This window comes from Dromiciops gliroides, chromosome 4 (assembly GCF_019393635.1).
Source record: "Dromiciops gliroides isolate mDroGli1 chromosome 4, mDroGli1.pri, whole genome shotgun sequence".
In the NCBI taxonomy this organism is placed as follows: Eukaryota; Metazoa; Chordata; class Mammalia; order Microbiotheria; family Microbiotheriidae; genus Dromiciops; species Dromiciops gliroides.
The window spans coordinates 143,407,466-143,423,287 of NC_057864.1; the positions used below are offsets into that span (position 1 = coordinate 143,407,466).

At 37.3% G+C, this 15,822-nt stretch overlaps 1 protein-coding gene across 1 annotated transcript in view; it reads left to right on the top strand.

The window, feature by feature from the left end:
• NID1 (nidogen 1) overlaps nt 1-15,822 on the top strand; it is a 117,454-nt gene that overhangs the window by 68,303 nt on the left and 33,329 nt on the right. Inside the window, exons 11-12 of the mRNA XM_044003038.1 lie at nt 1,459-1,608; nt 3,690-3,812. Coding sequence (XP_043858973.1) covers nt 1,459-1,608; nt 3,690-3,812 — 273 coding nt within the window. The remainder of the gene's footprint in view (nt 1-1,458; nt 1,609-3,689; nt 3,813-15,822) is intronic.

Sequence of the window (15,822 nt, forward strand, 5' to 3'; positions counted from 1 at the left end):
AACAAACCACAGTATAAGCTTGTATAGTTAGGAAAACAAATCCCTCCCATGGGCCATATTTTTTAAAACATTCTTCAATTTGCACTCTTGAATTCATTACCTCTCTTTTTGGAGGTGGGCAGCATGTTTCATCATGAGTTTTCTGAAATTGTAGTTGCTCATGGTGTTGCTCAGAGTTCCTAAGGCTTTCAACGTTGTTTTTACAATATTGTTATTGTATTAATTATTCTCCTGCTCCTGCTTACTTCATTTTGCATCAGTTCATACAAGTCTTCCCAAGTTTCTCTAAACCTTCACCATTTCTTACATCACAATTGTTAGCCCCATCATTTTCATACCATTTTCTTTATTTCACATCTTAGCCTGGTCCTATGTTTTATGGAATGGTAATAGGGACCCCAAAGGCCCAATGTTCCTTTCAGAATTGCATAGTGCCGGGAGCTGCACTAAATCTAAGCTTTAGGGCTCTTTGTTTTCATGTATAAATCACATTCCTATTTTAATGTCAAAGTCAAAAGATAGCCTATAATTTGCTGTCTCCTTATCACTGGATAATAGATTTAGACCTGAAAAGGACCTTAAAGGCCATCTAGTATGACATCCTCATTTTACAAATGGGGACGCTGAAAACTGAAGATGGGTGAATTATCCAAGTCTTACAAGTAGTAAGTAGCAGAATTGATTGGATCTTGAACCCAAGTTGAGCCCCAAGTACTCTGACTCCAGATCTATAGAGCTCTTTCCATTATATCACAATGCTTTTTCTTCCCTTCCTCCTTCTTGCTCCATCTTGCCTGGACTCTTAAATGGTACAATAGAAAGAGCAGTAGGCCTGGAACTCAAGAAGACCCAAGTTCAAATGTGGTCTCAAACATTTATTAGCTCTGTGACCCTAGGAAAGACATTTAACTTCTTGTCTGCCTCAGCTTCCTCATATGTAAAGGGGAGATAATAATAGCATTACCTGGGGCAGCTAGGTGGCACAGTGGATAAAGCACCGACCCTGGATTCAGGAGGACCTGAATTCAAATCTGGCCTCAGACACTTGACACTTACTAGCTGTGTGACCCTGAACAAGTCACTTAACCCCCACTGCCCTGAAAAAAAAAAGATACAATAATAGCATCACCTCCTGAGTTAGTTACAAAGATAAAATGAGATAATGCATGTAAAGGATTTTGCAAACCTCAAAAAGCTATATAAATGCTTTAACTATTATTATTATATTTCTTTCTCCCTCTGAACACCCCATGTAGTTTCCTTTGGTGACTTTGGAATGAACCCTCAAGGCAGAGGTCCTATCTGCTGTATACGGGCTAGAAAGTCTCATAGTAGATTCTTCTTAAATTATTGACATTGAATCAACCACCTCTAGGAAATGAGAAACCATGGGGAATAGAGTTGTTTATTATTTAAATGAAAATCTGATTTAGAACCTTCTGTAAATCTGTCTTATAGCTATTATTGATGATCGCCCTATCAACTACTGTGCAACCGGCCTCCACAATTGTGACATCCCCCAGCGGGCACAATGCGTGTACACTGGAGGTTCCTCCTACCACTGTTCCTGTTTACCTGGCTTCTTAGGAGATGGGCATGCCTGCCAAGGTACGTTAAGCTACTTCTTTCTTCATTTGGTGCCTAAAAATGAATACAAAGCAATGTGTTTTAGCCTAGGTTCTTGTGGGAAACTTCTATGGTGATGGTAAATTCTCTGTCCACCCTGACAACCCCTTTATAAGGTCAAACCCAGTTATTGTAAATGTATAGGATAAAAAAATGTGTTCATTCTCTGTATTTGCCTTTCTTGAATACAACAGTTGAGAATCTATTGTCATGCAAATTAGTACTTGGATCTTGAGTGCCACCTACATGAGTAGATAAATAGCAGTTGTGTTTTTTGTAGCTGTTGTTTCTAAAGTGGAAGCACAAGATACATTTTAAAATGAAATGACTGGAAGTTAGGATTTTCCAGGATGACACCCAGGTGAACTTAAGGTCCCTTTAAGACCTATGCTTCTATGTTTTGCTTTATCCTAAAACCTTTAAGGGTTCCTTTAAAGTTTGCCTTCTGTAAAATTACCTGTGAGCACAGTGCCCCAAGTCTCTTGATATACAACACTAAGTGTACCCTTTCCTGTAAATTGAATTTTATTTATTTTTTTAAATTTGTTTTTTGCCTTAATTAATTTTTTAAAAATTTTTTCTCAATTACATGTAAAGATATTTTTTGAGTTCCAAAATTTCTTCTATCCTCCCTTCCCTTCCCCCTCCTGAGGCCAGCAAGCAATTTGATATAGGTGATACATTACTATCATGTTAAACATGTTTCCACATTAATCAAAACAAAAGGAAAAAAATTCAAGAGAATAAACAAGAACAATAACAAAAAAAGCAACCAAAAAAAGTGAAAATAGTATGCTTCTGTCTGCATTCAGACTCCATAGGTCTTTTTCTGAGTGTGGAGAGTATTTTTCCACCATAAGTCTTTTGTCATTGTCTTGAATCATTTGCTAAGAGTTAAGTCTATCACAGTTGATCATCACACAATGTTGTTGATACTGTGTACATTGTTCTCTTGGTTCTGTTCATTTCACTCAGCATCAATTCATGTAAGTCTTTTCAGGTTTTTCTAAAGTCCATCTGCTTATCATTTCTTACAGTGCAATAGTATTCCATTACATTCATATACCAAAACTTGGTTAGCCATTCTCCAATTGATGGGCATCCCCTCAGTTTCCATAAATTGAATTTTAAAAATTGATTCTGTGATGCATTCAGATCTGAACTTTTTGCCACTGACTCTATTTATCTGTTTTGCTTTGTTATACAAGAGATTTAAATTTTAGGGACGGGGGTTCAGAGGCATACTAGGAAATGATTGAGACAAAAAAGGAAACAGCAATAAAACATCTAACAAACACATTGAATCCATGGATTTAAGAGATCACTTCAGAGATGTTTTCTCTTCATTTCTAAATTGGTTTCCAATTATGAGTGGCCTCAAACACTTGAAGTTTCTTGTTCCTTGAGTTTCTTTGTAGTTACTGACCAATAAATAAACTTAGTTTCACTGTGAAAGTGCAATAATTAAAGCATTCTTTTTATAAAGTGAAAAATCTTTGAGATTAAAAAAAAAAGGTCACCTCCCCGTACTCCATTTATCCTTTTTATAATTTGGGTTTAGCAATTTCCTTAAAGAAAATCATCCTTGTTTATACTTGAAATATAGTCCTGTTCGAAAGACATCAGAGGGATATTGTATGTTGAGAATTGTATGGAGTAAGTTCTAGAAACTGCTCAAGAATTGTTTCCCCTTCATTGTAATGAATGATTTCACTCAGGCTGCAGTAGTAAGGGAAGGGGTTGGGGTGGTGGGGAGGAAGAAAATAAGCATTTTTTAATGCTTATGTGCCAGGTGCTATGCTAAGCTTTTTTTACAAATATTGCCTCATTTGATCTTTACAACATGTAGGGAGGTAGGTGCTATTATTATCCCCATTTTACAGATGAGAAAATTAAGGGAAACAAAAGTTAAGTGACTTACCCAGGGTCACATGGCTAGTGTCTGAGGCTTGATTTGAACTGAGGTCTTCCTGACAACAGGCTCAGTACTCTATCCAGTCTACCACCTAGCTGGTTGATGAAGAGAAATCAGACTTATCTATGATATTGTACTTCTTTTGCAGATGTAGATGAATGCCAACAAAATCGTTGTCATCCAGATGCTTTCTGTTACAACTCTCCAGGCTCCTTTGTTTGCCAATGTAAGCCTGGATATCAGGGCAATGGTTTCCAGTGTGTACCAGGAGGTAAGATTTGAACTTGCAATACAAATTAACCATTACTGTTTTGATGCTGGTCATTCACTAAAGGGAATGGAAGAAGGGGCAGGCTGAATTTTTTCCCAAAAAACATAGCATGAGATACATAACCCTCTCCTCCCCCCAACCCCCCAAAAGAGGTGAAATGTCATTGTCATCATGATCAGTCAATATTTATTGAGTACCTACTGTGGTTGGACACTGCACTAGATATTGGGGTTTAAGTAATTTTCTTTAAATTAGAAGAATAGAAGTATTGGTTCCCAGATACTGGTATTGGAAACAAAGTTCTGAAGAGATTATGGAAACCGGAGCTAAAGGATTCTAAGTGAAGGGAAATCTTGAACCCAGTTTTGCCCAGTTCCACTGACAATGTTTTGGATACCAGAGAGATTTTAACATGTTATTATGATCCTTTTTCTATCCTTTTGCATACTTTCTATGAATTTGCATTGCATCCAAGTAACACTAGAGTTGACTTCATATAAAGTCAGAATTTGACATTAGTTGACTAATTTAGGAAATTCTACCAGTAGAGATGTATTTCTTTGCCAATAGGCTTTCTATTCTGTTAAAATGCAAATACTCCTGGTACATACCACATTTTAAGTTTCATAAGTTAGTTATTACTTAATGCGAACAAGTTTTTAAGATATTTTTTCTGTTGCTGGATTTTAAAATTTAATTTTTTCCATGAATATGCATTTATTTTCTCTCCTCCCCACATCCTCACCTTCAACTGAAACAACAACAAAACCTTCATAGCAAATACAGATAGATAGTTAAATAAAGTAAATATCCCTCATTAATTATATCTTAAAATGTATGTCATCTTCTTCTTGAGTCCATCATCTATCTCTTAAGAAGTGGGTAGAATGTTTTATCGCTGGTCCTATGGAATTATGGTTTGTTATTGTATTGATCAGAGTTCTCAAATTCGTTCATCTTTATAATATTGTTGTTATTCTATAAATTGTTATCCTAGCTCTGCTTACTTTTTTGTAAGATTTCATACAAGTTTTCTCAGGTTTCTCTGAAACTATTTCTATCCTCATTTCTTATAACACAATAGTATTCCATTAAATCAGATGTCATAATTGTGTCAATCAATCCCCAATTTACACCAAAAAAGTTGCTATTCATATTTTTGTACATATGAATCCTTTTTCTCTTTCTTTGATTTCTTTGGGGTATAAGCCTAGAAGTGGCATCACTAGGTCAAAGGGTATGCACAGTACAGTGATTTTTAGGGCATGGTTCCAAATTGCTTTTCAATTTTTTGGGGGGTGGATGGGGCAATGAGGATTAAGTGACTTACCCAGGGTCACACAGCTAGTATCAAGTGTCTGAGGCTGGATTTGAACTCAGGTCCTCCTGAATCCAGGGCCTGTGCCTTATCCACTGTGCCACCTAGCTGCCCCCAAATTGTTTTTCAAAATGTCTGATCCAATTCATAGCTTTACTAATAATGCATTAGGGTGCCTGGTTTCTTACATCCCCTCCCATATTTGTAATTTTCATCAAGTTGATCGACATAAGGTAGATGTGCTTTAATTTGCATTTCTCTAACTCTTAGTGATTTGGAACATATTGTTTTTCCACATGGCTGTTGTTGCTTGGATTTCTTCCTTTGAAAGCCACTTGCTCATAGCCTTTGACCATTTATCAATAGGGGAATGGATCTTATTATAAATTTGAATCATTTCCATATATCTTGGAAATGAGATCTTCATCAGAGAAATCTGCTGCAAAAATTATTTCCCCAATTAATTGTTTTGCCCTCTCATTTTAAATACTTTTATTTCATTTGTGCAACAACTTTAATTTTACATACTCAAAATGTCCATTTTATCTTCTGTTAGTAGATTATTTTTTTTTGGATGGGGAAGGTAGCTACAGCTTTGGAGCAGCTAGCTGGCACAGTGAATAGAGTGCCAGGTCAGAAATCAGGAAGATTCATCTTCCTAAATTCAAATCCGGCCTCAAAAACTTGCTAGCTGTGTGACCCTAGGCAAATCACTTAACCCTGTTTGCCTCAGTTTCCCCATGTGTAAAATGAGCCAGAGAAGGAAATGGCAGATCACTCTAGTGTCTTTGCCAAGAACACCACAAATGGGGTCACAAAGAGTTAGATATGACTGAACAACAAAGCTACAGCTCTATGGAAGTGAAGGGAGAAAGAGAAGAAAAGGAAGAACAAGGATCTTAAAGCTGGTTTGCTTTACAGTTTTGCACGTTATAAGTTATACAGAGGGCACAGCTAGGTGGTACAGTGAATAAAGCACTGGTCCTGGATTCAGGAGTACCTGAGTTCAAATCCGACCTCAGACATTAGACATATACTAACTGTGTGACCCTGGGCAAGTCACTTAACTCTCATCCCCCCCCCCCAAAAAAAAAAGTTATGCAGAGGCTAGCTAGGAGTTTCAGTGGATACAACACTGAGCCTGGAGTCAGGAAGACCTGAGTTCAAATTTGGCCTCAGATACTTATTAGCTATGTGACCTTGAAGTCACTTAACCTCTGCCTGCCTCAGTTTCTTCAACTGTAAAATGGAAATAAATAATACCTCACAATGTTGTTATGAGGATCAAATGAGATAATAGTTATAAAGTGCTTAGCATGGTGCCTGGTACATAGTAGACAATGGATAAATATTTATTTCCTCCCCCCCCCCGCCATCTAACATGTAAAATTACCCATTGCCCAGAGACTTTTGTTGTATCTTTAGATATCCTGGTACAAGTATAAACTGGGTTAAGTGTTCCAACTTTTCTATGGAGATTCGGAATTTGGATTTCACTTTGTTGTTGCTTTGGGTCAGATATATCTTTGCCACTTTGAATGGCTTAACTGTGAAGAGAAAAATCTCCATCCTTGTTCTTGTTTAGGTAAATAACTACAACTAACTGTTGCATGAAAAACTTAATTGAGGGTTTAACTATCTATTTTTTCTTTCTTTTTCATTTGGGTCTGTTTTCTTTGGTCCTAAGGAAATTCTAGGGTAATTGAAACCAAATTTATCTCAGATGGACTTCCACGGAAAAATATGTGAAGGGACAAAAAGTGACCTCTGACATCCTTCCTTAGCTCTGGTGCTGAGTTAGTTATCTCCTCCCTGAGTTAGATGATAGGCATATTTGAAGTAGACACAGTGGGTCTTTAGAAGGATTTGTTAGATATGTGGGTATGCACAGAACTAGCTCTGCAGGGGAAAATTGGCCTGTATGGTGATCATCAGGGTGACTAACTCTTGCCTTCATTCTTATTTTTTTCCAAGTTAACAAAATAGCTGTTGTTATGGTAGCATTTTTAAAAATTTAAATTATATATATATATATATATATGTATATACAAACACACACACATATATGTTACATTTTAAGTTCAGAACTGTCTCCCTCTCTCTCGCCTCACCTTGTATTAGAGAAGGCTACCACTTGACACAGATATAGATATATAGATATATGTAAAATCATACTATGCATTCTTCTATTTATCAGTTCTTTCTCTGGAATGGATAGCAGCTTTCTTCATAGGTCCTTTTTCATTGAGTATTTACAATACTCAGAATAACTGAGTCATTTGCAGTTATTCTTTAAACCAGATTGGTGTTAATCATATACAATGTTCTCTTGGTTCTGCTCATTTTACTCCTTATTCTGTTTGTTTGTTTGTTTGGTTTTTTTTTTGTTGTTGTTTTTGCGGGGTAATGGGGGTTAAGTGACTTGCCCAGGGTCACACAGCTAGTAAGTGTCAAGTGTCTGAGGTCAGATTTGAACTCAGGTCCTCCTGAATCCAGGGCTGGTACTTTATCCACTGCACCACCTAGCTGCCCCCCCCCCATTTCACTCTTTATTATTTCATGCAAGGCTTTTTAAAATCAACCAACTCATCATTTCTTATAGCACAGTAGTATTCCATCATAATTGTATACCATATCTTGTTAAGCCATTCCCCAGTTGATGGGCATCTCCTCAATTTCCAATTCTTTGCCACCACAAAGAGCTGCTATAAGGTATTTTAGAACATAAAAGTTCTCTTCCTTTTTCCCTGATCACCTTGGGAAACAGACCTAAAAGTTGGTATTGCTGGGTCAAAAGGTATACACAGTTTTATAACTGGGCATAATTCCAGATTGCTCTCAAGTGGTTGGATCAATTTCACAGATCTACCAACAGTGTATTAATTTTTCCATATCCTCTCCAACATTTGTCATTTTCCCCTTCTATCATTTTAGCCACATGGTAGCATTTTTGATAAAATACCTACCTGCTGGGCTGCTGAAAAATGGTAACTCTTAGTTACCCAGCTTTATCTACTGGATAACCCATCTGTTATCTCCTGCAGAGAGTACAACTCTAATAGGCTGGCCATATTGTTCAAATGCCAAACTTACACTTGCCTAAAAGACTATTTCATGGAGAACTCACAGAAGGCAAGCACTCACATGGTAGTTAAAAAACAAAAAGCCATATATGGACACTCTCAAGGTCTCTCTTAAGAATTTTGGAATTGACTGCATGACATGGGAGACACTGGCACAGTACCGCCCAGCATGGTGCTGTGCTCTATGAGCAAAGCAGAATTGAGGTAGCTCAAAAGAAAAGTGAGATGCGCAAATTTTCACATGTCTGACCTGTTGTAGAGCATTCAGAGCTTGTATTGGTCTGATCAGCCACAGCTGGACACACTGTAACATGACTCTAACATAGTGATGTCATTTTGGTCCTCTTTGAGAACAAAGGACAACAAGCAACCGACCAACCAACCCATCTGTAACTTATTAGATAAGTCTTAAAGAGTTACCTGAGATTCAGAAACTCACCAGTGGTCACACAGGTAGGAAATGTCAGAGACAGGATTTGAACCTCAATCGTCCTAACTCAAGTTTTTTATTCTATCTTCTACAGCAGAGGTTTGCGAACTTTTTGGTCTCAGGACCCCTTTACACTTTTTTTTTGCAGGGCAGTGGGGTTAAGTGACTTACCCAGGGTCACACAGCTAGTAAGCATCAAGTGTCTGAGGTCGGATTTGAACTCAGGTACTCCTGAATCCAGGGCCAGCGCTTTATCCACCGCACCACCTAGCTGCCCTCCCCTTTACACTTTTAAAAAGAAATAGCTTTTGTTTCAGATATTAGAAACATAAAGAAAACTGATAACATTTAAAAAATACTCATTTAATTAATTTAAAAATAACAATAAGGCCATTACATTTTTACATAACATTTTAAATGAAAAAAGCTATGTTTTCCAAAACAAAAAAAAATTATTGAAATAGTAGCATTGTTTGATATATTTTTGCAAGCCTCTCTAATGTCTGGTTTAATAGAAAACAGCCAGTGGGGGCAGCTAGGTACTTGGGGGCAGCTCATTGCCCCACCCTCCCCCCCCCAAAAAAGAAGAAGACAGCCAGATTCTGTATCTGTCTATGCATTTAATCTGTTACTATATGTTATTTTGTTTAAAGTATATGAAGAAAATCTGGCCTCACATAGATATATAGTTAATAAAAGTTAGTAGCATTTTAATAGGCAAATAACATTTTAGTATTATTATGAAAATAGTTTTGACCATAGGGACCCTCTGAAAGGATCTTGGGGACTCATAGGAGTTCTCAGATCTCAGTTTGCGGATGACTCTATACCACACTATGTGTCCAGTAGATAATAAATAAAATCTTCCTCTGTCTCTGTCTCTCTACTTTCCCCTCCCTCTGTCTTGCTCCCCTTTCTTTTCTCCTCTGTGTCTATCTCTCTGTCTCCCACTGTTTCTGTCTCTGCATCTGTTCATGTATCTCACTTCTTTCATAAGCTATTCAGTACTATATGTATCATTGGTACCATTGGCACAGTGGATAGAGTCTTTTTTTTCCTTTTTTTTTGGCAGGGCAATGGGGGTTAAGTGACTTGCCCAGGGTCACACAGCCAGTAAGTGTCAAGTGTCTGAGGCCAGAATTGAACTCAGGAACTCCTAAATCCAGGGCCAGTGCTTTATCCACTGCGCCACCTAGCCGCCCCCTTTTCCTTTTTTTTTTTAGAGCAGCTATTCTTAACCCCAAAGTTTAGAAGGATCAAAATTATAAACCTTTAAACTCACCTACTTTTCCTGGGAGGACAAAGCTTTAAAATCAGTTTGTGGGCATTTTAGTCCCTCAACCTCTCCTCATCTAACAAATGAGGGAATATTATATATACTTGTAGTACCTATCTTAAAGGTTGTTGTGAGGCTCAAATGGAATGTATGCAAAACATCTTGTAAAATTTAAAGCATTACATAAATATAAGTCAATACTACTAGGTCCAATTTTAAGTTACATCTTATTCTCTAAGCCACAGGTGAAAATCAGCCTTGTTACTTAATATTCTTACCCTCGTGAGTTCTAATTAATAAAAAATGTTAAAAACAAATGTCTATATACCTAAGGTAATCAGCATTCACATATTTTGCATTTTTATTATCTGGGCCAGCGCTTTAAAAATGAAAATCTAAGTTTGACTATGCAAGTTCTACGTGCTGTCTAAAATGTTTTGGTTCTGCACAGGAAGATTTTATCCGTAACAAACTTTTCATTTCCTAAATTGCATTGAAGGTTTGCAAGGTTGTGTATTCTAGAAGTAGTCAACTTTTTAATAATGTAAAAGTTCATTAGAATTTGAGCCATGATATTCTAGCAGCTCTTCAGAATGACTGGAGTTCATTATTTTCTTAGGCACGCTTCACTTATGCAGTTCAAAACGAAACAGATGTCTGATTTTTGCTTCTCTCCTTGCACCCCCTGAAGACTGTTTACCAAACAGAAATAAATCCAGACATGTTGGCATGTGAGCTGTAGTGGGAGAGTGGGGAAATATTATGACCAATTAAAACTGTTACCAGAATCATTAGTAGATTTAACCCTTCCCACTTGACAAGCTGTATCTCTCTTGTCTTTCTTGTTGTTTGCCACACTTCCATGGTGATGCCCAGTGTATAAACCTACCCATTTCTTCCAGGGGAATTAAATGACCAGGAGCTTCCCTAGAGTCTCATAGCTAACTGCAGTCTTGAAGTAGGAGTGGGGGTGGGGTGTTTGGTCTGCAGAGGGCAGAGGGGAGGGACAGACCATGGGAAACTGTGGTAGGGTTAATCATGAACATTCCTGGTGGATAGGTGAGTAGAGATAGCTTTCTGTTGTCAGAACATGAATCTTTTTTCCAAAAGAAAAGAAAAAAACCACACTGACAACTCACATTGTAGATTCTCCCCACGAAGGGGAGAACCAGCTTAATTTACACTCGAAGTATGTCATGTAAATCCATGGGCTCTTATATACTGATGACAGTTAATGATAAGAAAAAAATTGTTTATATAAATGAGTACTTCCTGGCCATCTTCATGCTGTTATATTCCTGAACTCCAGCCTCTACCTTTGACCTAGCACTCCAAGCTCCCCTTCTAGGTCCTTCTGGCGTCTGATTGCTAAGTAATCATTATATTTAGCCTGAACCCGGAACTGAACAAACTAGCTGTCTTCATGCTATGCTGCTGTGCCTCCCCTTCCCCCACCCCCAACCTCATCTTTCCTAATCTAGACCTGAGAACAGCAAACAAATCAACACTACCAGAACATAACTCCATTTTTCTATAGGCACTGTCTTCCTCAGTCGGACTATAAATTCTCCAAGGGAAGGGACTCTCTTCCTTTCTTGTATCATCTCTATGCCCAGTACTACATATGGTGTCTGGCACGTAGGAAGTGCTTAATAAGCTCTTTTCCATTCCATAGAGAAATTATTAGTCTTTCTTTGTGTATCCCATGCGGTCAACACGAGTGCATGAATACCTTGTTCATCTTATGAGTAACTTGAAAATTGAACAAAGAACCTTCCTGTACTTGCTGTCACTTATATTGAGTATTATGAGTTGCTGTTCTCAACCCCAAAGCTTAAGAGACCTGGAAATTACAAATCTTCAAACTTGGCTGATGTACCTGGAGGTGTGTGTGGGGGTGTCATTGTAAAATCAGTGTGTGGATGCTTCGGGGACAGGCTAATAGACTACCTGAATTTATAAAGAAGGAGTCTAATCTGATTAACCTAATCACCTATGACAGAGTGACTAGATAAGTTGATTTAGGGGATTTAGCCATATTTATCTGGACACTTTTTGGGCTTGGTTAGAGTAATCTAGGATGAATTCCACAACTTCTTGGGGTCATACAACTAGTCTAAGAGTTGGGCCTTAGAAAAGATTATCAAAGGAATCATAGGAATTACATAGCTTACCCTCCTCATTCAGACCCAATTTTTAGAATCCAAGACCAGTGATCCTGGCTGCCTCTACAGAGGCAGAAGGGCAGTTAATATATTGTGCTAATGTTTTTCTGCTAAAAATGTCCTTGAATATTCTTATTTGAATACTTCTAGGGATTTGGGATCATAACAATATGTATGTTCTTTCTTGTAGTGCAAATTACAATTTATCTATACTTTTTTTTTTAATCCCATGTCACTCATTTCTTTCTCCCATAAATTGTCCACAGGACATTTAGTCAACTTCTGGGGGCCTTCCTGTAGTTCTTTTGACTTGACATGTATACTATGTAGCATTTAGGCTGTCTATTATTCCTCACTTTCCAAGAATAGCCAGCTTACTCCCTTTGCTAGTCATATATTTCTCTCTCTCTCTCTCTCTCTCTCTCTCTCTCTCTCTCTTTTTGTTGGGGCAATGAGGGTTAAGTGACTTGCCCAGGGTCACACAGCTAGTAAGTGTCAAGTCTGAGGCCAGATTTGAACTCAGGTCCTCCTGAATCCAAGGCCAGTGCTTTATCCACTGTGCCACCTAGCTGCCCCCATATATCTCTTTAATGGTATCTTTCCTACCATGTTTTCGTCATTGGTAATGTTTTTCACCCTTGTATGTTGCCATTTGGGATTTAGAGTTTATCTAAATGGGAAGTCTCAGCTTGAATTTATGGACTTCTTCCAAACCATGAAATTATGGGTCAACAGTTTCCCTAAAAATTGTGCTGGTCCCTCTCTGATTTAATGTACTTTGTCATAATTGTAACCTCTGGTTTGGGAGGTTGTGCCCTTAATGGTCTTTAGTCCCAACTTCAATGCTTACTGAATCTTAATGGGAAAAATTCTCCTTGCTACTTCCCAAGTTATTTTAATGAAGAAGGCGCTGTGTACAAGGAGAGCTGAACTCAAGTGGAGTTATTCAAGAGAGTATCTATAATGAAAGGAATAAATAGTAGTATGTACTATATCACTACATACATATGCAGAACCTTTAAAAAACCACTGACCCAATGCTAGTCTCCCTAAAATATGGCATTACCCTCATCAATCATGGATGATCATTTAACTTTCTAAGAGCTCACAAACCATTCCTTCAACAGTATATTTTAAAATTCTGTCAGGAACAGAAGACAAGTATAATGGTCTTATATTTTTTGGAAAACGAAATATTTGTCCTACTTCAGCACTACCGTCCCTCTTTAAAAATTTCTACCAATAATGGTCAACTCAGTAAGCACACAAGTTCTTGCAATACACATACGTATCTATATCCAAATAGCCTGGGATGTGGTTTGTCCAGGCCTGGTAACTTGAAATCTCCTGATCTATCTTTAGTTTTAAGACCTGGGTGCCTTCCTTATTGTATCCTTCCCAGTCCCAAGGATCACTCTTTGTTGGAGAAAACAGAAACAAAACCGACATTGACCAGTTCTGGTTTTTCTTTGTTATTTGTTTATCATTAGTCCAAAGATCATAAGTAGTAGCTCTATCTCTCCTTTGATGTTCTTCTTATCCCCAACTTAGCTTTAAAAAAACCTTCCTTTCTGTTGTCCTTAGGATTTATTACACAATTCATTCTGAGTATTAGCATTCCTGACATCACCCTTTCATTTCACTCTAAGTAATCTATCTCTGCCTCCATCTTTCATTTGTATGTGTCATTTTATTATTATGATTATTTTTGCAGGGCAATGAGGGTTAAGTGACTTGCCCATGGTCACACAGCTAGTAAGTGTCAAGTGTCTGAGTCAGGATTTGAACTCAGGTCCTACTGAATCCAAGGCCAGTGCTTTATCCACTATGCCACCTAGCTGCCCCTGTATGTGTCATTTTAAAAATCCAAGTTGGTTGATGAGTTCCTTATATAATTATATCATTCATTTTAGACAGTTTAATCATACCACCTCCTCATCTGAATCTATCATGTTTGTGTCTTTAGAATTTTGTTCTTAAAAAATAACTGATTCTATTTCAGCTGACTTCTTTAGCAGTATTTTAGATCATGGGAACCTACCTATCCCTTCCTGAAATTTTTGAAAACTTCTCTAAAACTATAGTGTTATAAGACTATGATTGCCTTTCCTACCTTATCTATCATGAACTCTAAGATGATGCAATTATTGCCTTCCTAAGTTCCCATAATTTCTGACTTAATAACCGTTTCCTCCCTCTTGGTTATTATCAGGTTCACAATTATCCTTCCTTATCTCCTTCTGAATAGTGCAATTATTATGAAGACAAACTAAAAATTTTAGCAGAAAGAAACCACCAGTTAATAATGAACTAAAGTTTCTCATCACTGCTATATCACATTTCTGTTCCAAGTTTATCATTGGTTTCGTCCATTTCTCCCTTCTGTCCAAGTGATCTGTAGTACAATCTCACCATGACATCACTTCTGTTTCTCCCATTATTATACCTATCTCAAAAATAGTTTACCAAGCTTCCCCATTCTAAATTGTGGATTTCTGGATATGAGTACACTTTTTTTTGTACTTATAATGCTACTTCATTTCCCTTTTAATCTATTACTTTTTATTAATGTATACTCTTTTTCCATCAGATTTTAGTCATGGAATCATAACAAGTTTCAATGATACTTATGAGTTCATACTCACATTAAAATCTTTAGTTTGTAATTTTTCAGAAAATTACATAACTTCTATAGAATTTTCCTGGGGGAATCTGTGGGGATGATTAAAGAAATCTTGTTGGGCAAGTTCATGCCTTAGAAACTCGAATGTGGCACAGCCTCTGCATCAACTTTTACATAGCCTGATAGCATAGGTCCTTGTTGACTATAATGTAGTTATGGGTTCTAGTGTTGATTGAATATTGACTAAATTACTATTTTCCCCAAGTTTCTTGATTTTTTAATAAAGTCAAAAGCCTTTGTAGGGTGCTAAAGAACACAGCATTTTCCCATATGTAATTAACTTATTGCTATTTATACCACCAGGGGTTTTTATGTAATGGTCTCACATCCTTATTTAATAGAAATATAATCTGTAGCCCAAAATCAGACTATGCTCTTTTGATGAGTTCACAAAAGTTCATTTGACAATCAGAAATGAGCCCAGAATTTCTGGTAGCCTTCCCTGAGTGATCTTAGGCAAATCACTTAACACCTGAGTCTTATCTGTAAAATGAGAGGGTTAGACAAGATCATCTCTGATGTTCCTTCTTGCTATAAATATGTGATCCTGTGAATATAATGACAACAAACATAATTCTAGGGACATAAAGAATCTATGATTTCATCAGCATAGGAACTTCTGATCTCCATAGGAACATCTTCCACCAATACAAATTAAAACCCAGCTATGACTTAGAAGGTAAGACCTAGAAAGTTGCCTGAGATGCACAGCACTTGAGCAACTTGTCCAAGGTCACATTCAGAATTGATATGCCCAATGATCACCTGCAGCCAGAGCCATACTAATGCTACAACTTCAAGAAAGGCAAAAATTGATAACAAGGGGTGAAAGAGTGACTGTATATATTCGATTGGGGAATGTGGTTTATACACTACATCTCTATCCTACCTACCCAAAGTGACATTAGTAGCCACATAATCACTCAGTTGTTGAATTCAGTTAAGTTGTTTAGGAATTAAAGTCACTTTGATGACCAGACCTATAAGAAAATCTCTACAGTGGAACTATGCCCACTTATGAATTTGTTTGTTGTTTGTTCTTCATTCTTGAAGAA